Source organism: Mizuhopecten yessoensis, unplaced genomic scaffold (assembly GCF_002113885.1).
Source record: "Mizuhopecten yessoensis strain PY_sf001 unplaced genomic scaffold, ASM211388v2 scaffold2347, whole genome shotgun sequence".
Classification (NCBI taxonomy): Eukaryota; Metazoa; Mollusca; class Bivalvia; order Pectinida; family Pectinidae; genus Mizuhopecten; species Mizuhopecten yessoensis.
The window spans coordinates 291,019-302,834 of record NW_018404501.1 but is presented as its reverse complement, the minus strand read 5'-3'; the positions used below and the strand labels follow the sequence as shown (position 1 = coordinate 302,834).

The following is an 11,816-nucleotide window of genomic DNA, read 5'->3' as shown; positions in this document are numbered from 1 at the left end:
GACGAGACTATGGATGTGCATAAAAATGAAATAGTGATAAATAAATCAGCCATTATCTAAGCACGTGCATTGGCGTGCGCATCCAAACAACAATCGCGCCACGCTTTTAACTTCTCTTCCCGCCGTTTCTCGTTTTCTATGTCTCTATGTCAAACAAGAATAGATTGAGATTCTTTTCAATTTGATCCACATACTTTATCAGACAATCCATAGCAATTCAGAATTTAGTTTGATTTAATCATTAGAAATTCTGCATAACCGCGGGCAGCCTCGGTGTGTATGATTTCCAGGCTAAATGACTGTACATTAATGGGGAACTAGCTAGAATACCGGCCTATCAGGTTCTATTCAAATGCATGGAAATATCCCCATCTTTCTCCCATTATTTATTCCGTAGAATTACAACAAACTAAATACCTCTGATGTTTAGTGCGTCTCGGCCGAGCCAGGTGCTGTGGTCTTCACATGCAAATATTTAAATGTTATCAGTTAAGTTTTGGTTATTTTGACACACCGTTGTAAGGCTGTGACACTGCTTCTGATAACATGCTATTATATTTCATTGACGGAAAAAACTTTCTGTACATCTTTTAAAGAATAATACAAAGGAGAGTTACAGTTGGTCTCCGATTGCTTTTTGACTAACAATCGGTACTTGCATTTGGTCGCAGTTGGTCGAAGATTGGATTTCAGCAAATACAAATCTCGCCTGCGTTGTATGGTATTACTCGTTCTTAAGACCCTACTTTGCATGCAGCGGTACAATGCGCGTGTTTTTCTGTTTAAAATCGTAAATTGCAGTTGGCATCGTTTTATAACGGCAATTTAAATGTTGTGTAGAATACCCGACATCTTGCCGAAGAACCAACAAAGGTACCGTGTCTCCTCAGATGCATAGACACTGTCCAATACAATCAAACTGACCAGCGCGGGTGTTAAATGACCAGACGATCACTGGCGTGCTTTTGTCTGACCAAAATGATCAAGGTCCATGCATGTGTAATATTGTCGTAAACATATAATACCATAGAAACTACAACCCTCAATTTGTTTATAATGCGCTCACATGTTCATCTTCACAGGAAGTGAGCAAGCATTGTACAACTTTATGTGATAATTGTATAGTGGTGTTTCTACAATGGTACTAAATCAAAAATTATCTTTTCACCTCTGGAGTGTAAAAATCGAAAATGTTTTATCGCCAGTTTTATTAGTTCTTTGAAATATCAAATAACAGTTTCGAAATCTTAAACATTTCATTTCTATGAGTAACCTGCCTTTTACCCAATCGAATCTAGATTAACATCCTGGATTTATAAAGACCTAATAATCGTATAAATGTAACGCAGCACATCCCAGATGCCATTATACCGTTGTAGTCTGTTTTATACATGTCATTTAAAACCAGACAAGCCTGTCCTCGTATTACACATTAGGTACAATGCCTGTCTTACAGCGAAGCTCATTTATGCTAATTGTGTAAATCAAAAAGGGAAAATGAAAATGAAATATTTTAACAACAGTAATGTAAGGATAAAGTAATGACGAACAGTGATAAATACTAAGTTTTGTACTCAATTAGGATTCAATCATATAAGGCACTTCACGGCGTCAGATTCCGCGCCAATTCCTACGAGTCACCAGGCCAGCACGCGCTGATTGGCCAGTTAATGAGGGCATTGAGTTGCTATCATAGGTGTCAAAATAAGCATTATTAAATAATCTCTGGGTACTATCTCAGTGTCCCCAAAAACCGATTTCTCTATATATTGGCAATAGCTTGTAGAAAGGGACCCCAAATTGTGTCAGTTTCTACACTAATTATACATTATGGGAAACAAAAGCATCTATTATACTGTAGAACAAGGCTTAAAGATTAAGGTTGTTTGTGTGGTTCCATGTTCTGACTACTTCTCATTTTGACCAGCGATATCTACTGTTTTTAGAGCTCAAATATAAACTATATAATACTTTATACCACCAACCAGTAGTAGCACAACAAATTCATTAATCGAGAAGATGTTGCTTTAAAAATATATTCTTCTCAGTTTTAAGGTTCATGGTTTTTCTCCGCGTAAAACTAGTATTTATTTACGTTTGTCACCGATCGCGAATATCGATGAACAATAGGCCAAAAATTCGGATGAAAGATGTGCAATTTTGTTTATATGTTGAATGGAGAAATATCATACAGTATTTTCAGAGTGTGTCGTTCGAAGAATTTTCTGATTGCTCGCGCGAAGATAAAATCTCCACAATTTGCACGTACCAGCGATGAGAAAATTGTTCAAACGACAAACCCTGAAACACAGTGTGAAAATCTATAATGCAGATATTGTCAAATATATTCTCATATAGATATTCTCAAATATATTCTCAAATACTGATGAATTGTTACATTGGTGAAAATCCAACAGTCAAACAATACTATACAAGAGTTCGGCCTGGCGTAGCAATCGTGCTTTAATAAGTTAAATGTGAGAAAAATGAGAGTGATCAATAACATTACAGGGAAAGTCCAAATATGTGATACAGTGAAGCTTAATGGTTATTACCTGATAGAAACAATAATACACACAGTACTCTGTATATAACATTGTACACCAGAACACCTACTCTACACACAGTACTCTGTGTATAACATTGTACACCAGAACACCTACTTTACACACAGTACTATGTATATAACAGTGTACACCAGAACACCTACTTTACACACAGTACTATGTATATAACAGTGTACACCAGAACACCTACTTTACACACAGTTCTATGTATATAACATTGTACACCAGAACACCTACTTTACACACAATCCTATAAATATAACATTGTACACCAGAACACCTACTTCACACACAGTACTATGTATATAACATTGTACACCAGAACACCTCCTTTACACACAGTGCTATGTATATAACAGTGTACACCAGAACACCTACTTTACATACAGTACTATGTGTATATCATTGTACACCAGAACACCTACTTTACCCACAGTACTATGTATATAACATTGTACACCAGAACACCTACTTTACATACAGTACTATGTGTATAACATTGTACACCAGAACACCTACTTTACACACAGTGCTATGTATATAACATTGTACACCAGAACACCTACTTTACACACAATACTATAAATATAACATTGTACACCAGAACACCTACTTTTCACACAGTACTATGCATATAACAGTGTACACCAGAACACCTACTTTACACACAGTACTATGTATATAACATTGTACACCAGAACACCTACTTTACACACAGTGCTATGTATATAACATTGTACACCAGAACACCTACTTTACACACAGTACTATGTATATAACATTGTACACCTGAACACCTACTTTACACACAGTACTCTGTATATAACATTTTACACCAGAACACCTACTACACACAGTACTCTGTGTATAACATTGTAGACCAGAACACCTACTTTACACACAATACTATAAATATATCATTCTACACCAGAACACCTACTACACACAGTACTCTGCGTATAACATTGTACACCAGAACACCTACTACACACAGTCCTCTGTGTATAACATTGTACACCAGAACACCTTCTTTACGCACAGTACTCTGTATATAACAGTGTACACCAGAACACCTACTTTACACACAGTACTATGTATATAACATTGTACACCAGAACACCTACTTTACATACAGTACTCTGTGTATAACATTGTACACCAGAACAACTACTTTACACACAGTACTCTGTATATAACATTGTACACCAGAACACCTTCTTTACACACAGTACTCTGTATATAACAGTGTACACCAGAACACCTACTACACACAGTACTCTGTGTATAACATTGTACACCAGAACCCCTTCTTTACACACAGTACTCTGTATATAACAGTGTACACCAGAACACCTACTCCACACAGTACTCTGTGTATAACATTGTACACCAGAACACCTTCTTTACACATAGTACTATGTTTATAACATTGTACACAAGAACACCTAATTTACATACAGTACTCTGTGTATAACATTGTACACCAGAACAACTACTTTACACACAGTACTCTGTATATAACATTGTGCACCAGAACACCTTCTTTACACACAGTACTCTGTATATAACAGTGTACACCAGAACACCTACTCCACACAGTACTCTGTGTATAACATTGTACACCAGAACCCCTTCTTTACACATAGTACTATGTTTATAACATTGTACACCAGAACACCTACTTTACACATAGTACTCTGTATATAACATTGTACACCAGAACACCTTCTTTACACACAGTACTATGTTTATAACATTGTACACCAGAACACCTACTTTACACACAGTACTATGTATATAACATTGTACACCAGAACACCTACTTTACACACATCACTATGTATATAACATTATACACCAGAACACCTTCTTTACACACAGTACTATGTATATAACTAGCATGGAACAGTTACTCAACATATGGAACTTAAGATGAAAAGAATAAATAAAGTATCCGGTCGAATCTAGCTTACAATTATCACCGTGTCTATTAGATGTGTATGGACACACAGAATAAAGCATTTTATCCATCATATCTAAGGATATTATACCAGCCAAACCTTTTTGATTATTTTTTAGATCTATGAAAAAGACGGATTCTGAATGCTGCTTTGGAATGTGTTTCGTTCCGAGCGGCAATGTAAAAAGCGTATTGTATCGATCATGCGTTTGTGGAAACAGATTCAAGAAATAGCTCTGAATTAGCCCGCTCTGGTGTTACTTTGTTGTGATTCCACAGAGAAAATACCATTGTCACAATGCAATGAAAGGTATCTTTTTGAATCGTTTGACAAGCAAAACCTGTTACTGTATTAACGACCGACCCAGAGTTACGGTCTGAAGCACACCATCGCTGAAACTGGTCCTCAACTGAACATTCCAAGATATAGGAATCGTCTTAATGTGCTCAGAGAGGCGTTAATAAGCAGTGCGATGAAACGCCCCATCACTGTATATAATCTACATATATTTGTGATTGAGCTATATAGAATCTCTTTTCAAGAAGAAAAGGGAAAAATAAAGGAAATCAGAAGTAAAAGATCAAATGGACTATTCATACAAACGTCTAACGAAATAATACCTATTTATACAAACGTCTATCGGAATAATACCTATTGCAATTCCAGCGCATAAGCAGAGCTTTGTTTATGACGTTTTACAGCTCTTTTAGAGCGTTCCTGACATAAAAACTCTATTAGAAGGTGTGTCTGTTTTCCTTAGGAACTCGCGGTAGAAAGCCACAGGAAATCACAGTTATTACGGAAGGGGAAATGTGAAACTATTTGGTTTGAGAGCCTGTGGATTGTGATTGTGAATCCGAGAGTGTAGATTTGGTCCAGAGTTCGGGAACCTCCTGTTCTCACCAGGACGTGCTGTGATTAGTATAATTCGAAAATAGCATATCAACTGCATATGGCTGAGATGAAGGGCCAACGCTCTCGCGCAAATGTTCTTACACGCCGAGTGTGAAATGTAACATATTATTAATATCAACAGAAACGGTCTCTATTATATTTGTAGAAATATACTAAGCCATCACATGTTAATATCTGTCTTTAATGAATTTCAATTCCTGCACCGGTTAGAGGTTGTCGTGATAGGGATCAGACGGGAGGGCCGGCGCCTCCTTACTGCTACTATTATAGCTAACACTTACAAATGTTGGGCAGAACACCATCAGCCCGCGACATAATCATTTCAGGGTATCTCTTTAATTTAATCTCTAATGTTATGTCTTTATAGCCCGTTGCGAACTGTGTCATGAAAAAAGAAAAATTGCACAATAATTCTACCAACAAACGAAGATTGAAATACTAAATGTTTTCCTGGGTTAAATTGTTAGCGCGTGCGCCTAATGGCTGAAACGGAATCTGACAGAAAACATACAGGGAAATATATAAATGTCGGTCACAGTAGATTTAAATTCTACTCGACCCTTCATCAATAAACTATCCTATTTAAATTTGGTAATGCACGTATATTGTGGTGAGGAGTACTCCCGTGGTCATAGTTATGTGCATCTGTGCAATGTAACGATACCTATCTGGGTCAGAATTGCCATATTTTGTTACTATACATGATAACTAAATTCTGATCAAAGTTTCGCTTTGGTGGCCTTACTGGGTGTTCGTTCTTTGTACTGTAGTTTGCGTTGCTATGCATTGGGAATAGCTTTAAATAGTCTTATTTGGAAGTATATTTCATTTTTGGCAAACTGTATATAATACCAAATTTTAAAGGTGCCATCTCCTATATGGATTGGGTTCAGGTTTCGAGGAGATGGAACATACTGACATGAAGCTCAATCCTCTAATTGTCCCTGAGTTTAGACCTGTGAGTAATTAAACACTAAAAATACCTTAAGTTTACTTTAAGACGTTTTAAACCAATATAAAAATAATTGCGAATAATACTGGTTTACAGATATTATGTAGGAGAACACTCTTGTGTAATGTGTAACACGACGTGACTATAGGTTGATATAGAACACGATTCGTTATGACATGGCGTGGAATATAGAAGCTAGAATGAGATATAGGTCTCTAACGCAGAATTCGTATTCCCACTCCCGACTCCCTGTCTAAAGCAGGAACGTTGTGTTTTGTACTTTGTTTCATTCTGAGATTACGTAACACTCATAATTAGTTATTCAATCGAATCCAATTTGAGTGTTCAAAGGTAACGTGCCGGTTAATGCTTTAGTAAATTCGATAAACAAGTTATTGCGAGAAGTTTCCACATACAAAAAAACCCATCATCAATATTGTGATGTGTTTTACAGTATTCCATTAGCCATGTATTATATCAATGCCATTAAGATGATTGATGTTATTTTGACTAGCTAGATAAACAATGAACATGCACTTCTAATTATAAAACTCGGATTAAACATCCTAGGTGGATATCAACACATACACCGATGTTTTATATTACTCAATTATACAAATCAAAGTATTCCTTTCTTTGTACGTAGAATAAGTAAGACAAATCATGCGTTTCCTGCTAAGATAAGTCATTAGCTGTAGCAGTTGTAATCAGGTAAGTATTCACTAGGGCTAGTTATGTCGGCAGTTACACAGTACAATAGGAAACCGATACATTCACCTATGCTAATAAAGCATTTTATTCGTGTCTGAAGACAGAACTGGAAGGAAAGCCACGCATATCTTGAAATGAAAAGCTCTTTACTTTTCTTTTATCAGTACAAATTATTTGATAATACTATTTTCATGTTGGTGTTAAATACGTTAGGTGGAGATAACAAATACACACACGTTTCGTGTTCACAATCTATGTGTTATCCTAATGGCCTTGCTAAGAATCATATTGCCTCTAACTTTTCTCTGTCTAGTCGACGTTTTCATATTTAAATGACACTCCAAGATTAGATCAGCGGTCGCTAAACTAGGATTCTAAAACAGTTTTGAAACCGTCTACAATTTAATGAGTGCCGTAACCAAGGATTTTGTACGCTCGCCAAACCGATATTTTGTACGCTTGCCAAACCGTAAATTCAAACACTGGTTAACCCGTGATTTTGTACGCTCGTCAAACCGTGATTTTGTACGCTCGTCAAACCGTGATTTTGTACGCTCGTCCAACCGTGATTTTGTACACTCGTCAACCCTTGATTTTGTACGCTCGTCAAACCGTGATTTTGTACGCTCGTCAACCCTTGATTTTGTACGCTCGTCAAACCGTGATTTTGTACGCTCGTCAAACCGTGATTTTGTACGCTCGTCAAACCGTGATTTTGTACACTCGTCAACCCTTGATTTTGTACGCTCGTCAAACCGTGATTTTGTACGCTCGTCAAACCGTGATTTTGTACGCTCGTCAAACCGTGATTTTGTACACTCGTCAACCCTTGATTTTGTACGCTCGTCAAACCGTGATTTTGTACGCTCGTCAACCCTTGATTTTGTACGCTCGTCAAACCGTGATTTTGTACGCTCGTCAAACCGTGATTTTGTACGCTCGTCAAACCGTGATTTTGTACGCTCGTCAAACCGTGATTTTGTACGCTCGTCAAACCGTGATTTTGTACGCTCGTCAAACCGTGATTTTGTACGCTCGTCAAACCGTGATTTTGTACGCTCGTCAAACCGTGATTTTGTACGCTCGTCAAACCGTGATTTTGTACGCTCGTCAAACCGTGATTTTGTACGCTCGTCAAACCGTGATTTTGTACGCTCGTCAAACCGTGATTTTGTACGCTCGTCAAACCGTGATTTTGTACGCTCGTCAAACCGTGATTTTGTACGCTCGTCAAACCGTGATTTTGTACGCTCGTCAACCCGTGATTTTGTACGCTCGTCAAACCGTGATTTTGTACGCTCGTCAACCCGTGATTTTGTACGCTTGTCAAACCGTGATTTTGAATTATGCAAAATTGATAATGTATTATTTACATTCTGTATGCTTGGACCCATTGACGAAAATGAAATTCTTTTTTGCATAACACAGGTGACCTCATCACTGCGTGTTGATACACTAAAGATGACGTAGCACATGACGTACGTGGTTCACGTCCGCCGTGGAACAGCTCTCGATGTAGTTTTGTTATGCTAATATGAATTAATATTAAACATGATTGACTTGATTCTACTGCTTAAATTAAGTGTGTTAAGTACATGATGATAATAAACCACTTGTATAAATTCTACAAATTAAATTTGAAAAAGTAACTATATTTTGTTTGTTTTGTTGTCATGCTGTTGCTAGGACCACCAACATTTTACAAATAGGAAACAATACATGTATTTGTTTTATTTATGCTTGCATCGGAATATTCAAAGCGCTTAAAAATGTAAATATAAGGAATGAAATTTATTTTCGCTATTCATGGTAAATATGTCTTAAAAATGTAAATATAAGGAAGGAAATTTATTGTCCAGAAAGCTAATGTTATTATTACTTCATGAATGCTGAAAAGAAAATTATTTTATCTCTTAAATAATGAGATCTCGTTGGAGCAAAATTTTGATTTTTGAATTGCGATTTATTTTTGTGCTATGAGTGACGCTGTATCATGAGCGTCATTCCTTTAAACATAATGTTCATTTTTAATAATATTCATCATTTTATAATGCATTAAAAGAGCTCCCTATATCGTATACAAAGCTTTGTGGAGCTTTACGTTTCCTGTATATTATTTGTTCTAGTGTTACTGATGTGTATTGATAAATGGCATTAAATGTACACTCTTTAGCATGTACGACGTTGTTCTTCGTGTTGACATAAAGCGTTAAAAGAGTTTGAAGACTATACGAAATTTCCTTCTTTTCCATCATTGCTTTGAATTTATAGAGAAAAAAAATAACTGCTCTAAAATGCTGATGAGTAGGTCGAAAATGCCCGACTTTTTTTTGTAACCGATGGAAAATACTTTCACATATTGCGCACTACTGAGTCCTTGGTTTACAGTCTGACAATTTCTGTGTTAACACATGTTGTGTTAGCTTCAATCATTCTTCTAGTTATGGATTATTAATGGTATACCAAAGACTGTACCGTCTTGAAGATATAGACACTTATCAAGCATGGAAATTTAAAAACAAAGGTAATACATGTATGTTCTTTGAGAGTGTAGATGAGCTGTTTCCATGATCTGTAATATAGATGAAATTCACTGTACCTCTCCTCCCCGACACAACCTCTATATCATACCTGGGTATTCTAGCAAGTGCCTGATAAGGCGCGGAGAGATATACGATCTCGTAACTTGGTTATTATTACAAATATTGAGTTACACTTCATTTTAACATGAAAAGACAACATTATCATTTACCCTACATCTGTCTAAGCGATAATATCGCAACTTTTCTCGGCTTTTTACATGTTTGTGTATGTAGAAATTTTAATATTTTAATATTTTTTATGTTATTTTGATTCAGGCCATACAAAATAAATCACGAAATTCATGTCCTTTTTATTATTATTTGCAAACTATGTTTTTCTAATCGTCATGTTCGCCATTATCCCAATCTGCATGCGCGTGATGAAGGAACGGTGTTTGGTTCCAGGTAAATTAATGGCAGTTTGTACTATTTCATGTGTTTTATCAGCGTTGTTTTGTGTCATTTCGCGGCTGAAATATGAATTAACATATCAGCTGTGTGAATTTTAGATAATAGCTATCAAAATATATCACTGTCAGTTTTATTGTCCGCGGATGTCAACTTGCTTTGAAAGTAGATGTCCCCGTTCATTTTTTGCTGATTTGAAAAGATAGTTCTTTAATTCATCAGTCTTCTTGTCTGTTTATTTAACGTGTCATATTTCTTATATAGACTGAGCAGAGGAAAGCATTTTACATACTTTGGTAATATTCGCAATTTTAATTGAAATTAGCAAAAAAAGTGTATCATTTTTTTGGGGGGGGGGGGGGGGAATTATCTCCCTCCAATTGTTTAAACCTAAATATTACAAAAACTAATAAATAGAATAAGCGCCCAAACCTACATTCTATATAGTCGATATTGCTTTAGTTTGTGGAGAATCATAAGTAAAACCCTTACTAGAGTAGCCTAAGGACGAAACATGGTCCAGTACGAGTCGTTGGTACTACTAAGACCATTGATATGGATAATTAGTCAACTCGTCAGTTGTTGACGTGCCCGTGTCGGATGATCTGGAGGTGCGAAATACCATCGCGCTGTATTAGGTATCAAACATGGTAATGGAACCAAATCCGCGATGCAAGGAGGAGGAAAAAGTAATGACATATGTGAATTATAACACAACTTGGGGAAATAACTGTCTCCAAGAGCTTGCACTGTACGTTTGAAGGTGTTTTAACTCGCCGAATCACTCTACGCATTAAGAGTAAACCAATCGGACTCGAAATGGCCATCCTTATTCAATGTCTATTAACAAGGAACCTTAATCCAGGATTAAACAGTCTCTCAATATCCCGTTTGTTTGTTTTCTTTTGTTTTGGTCTGTTTGTTTTTTGGAGAGGAAGGGTTGTTATTCGCTCAAAAAGGTGATACAAATACTATTTCCTTTGAAAAATTTAACAAACTGAATTATATCAATTAACCTTTCTTCTTGTCATAATTAATAGTCATCTAATTAAGGAGAATGTACCTACAATGGAACACTTTTTAAAGAAAAAATATTGATTGGGGAGAGAGTCAATGTGACAATAGATTATTTTAGCCTTCGTTTTATGTAATTCCTGGGTATCAAGATTTATTTATAGAGCTCATTTAGTTGAGTAAGGTTTATTTGGAAGTTCAAGCTGTCAGAGTTTCCAAAATGAACACCTCCTCGTCTGACAGCTTATGAGAATTACTGAGAGCATTTAAAGTTTTTTCTTCATTTAAAAACAGTTTCGACATTTTCTGACAAATTTTAGCCATTTATTCGTTAAAACAAATATTTGTCTATGCTTACAAAGGTGATCGGGTATTTATGTTGTCGCACCGTACCGTACCAAGGGTTTTATTTTAATTCATTTTTCAAATAATTTGAATGAGCAATATTTAAGTGGTATGCGGTCGAAATATGCTCCAATTGCGTAAAACTCTATACATTGTGATTAGGAATAGACATATAACTCATTCGCATTGAAAAATAAAAATGCAGCATCAACTTTATTTAAAGATTTCCATTTTGGGTTCCGTTCCATTTTGGGTACTCTCACCTTCAGTGGTAAACTGATTTAATCCTTTTGCAGTTAATTCCGCTAGGGAATCTGATGTAGATTTTGTAAAATACTGAAGAACATTCGGAAAACTTGGA

At 36.1% G+C, this 11,816-nt stretch overlaps 1 protein-coding gene across 1 annotated transcript; it reads right to left on the bottom strand.

The window, feature by feature from the left end:
- Positions 1-7,501: 7,501 nt before the first annotated feature.
- Positions 7,502-8,500, bottom strand: LOC110445753 (serine/arginine repetitive matrix protein 5-like). The gene has a single exon (XM_021490524.1). The coding sequence runs from the start codon at positions 8,498-8,500 to the stop codon at positions 7,502-7,504; it is 999 nt and encodes a 332-aa protein (XP_021346199.1).
- Between the last annotated feature and the right edge of the window lie 3,316 nt (positions 8,501-11,816).

Coding starts and splice junctions, on each gene's coding strand:
- LOC110445753 (XM_021490524.1), bottom strand. CDS start 8,500: ATGGGTCCAAGCATACAGAATGTAAATAATACATTATCAATTTTGCAT.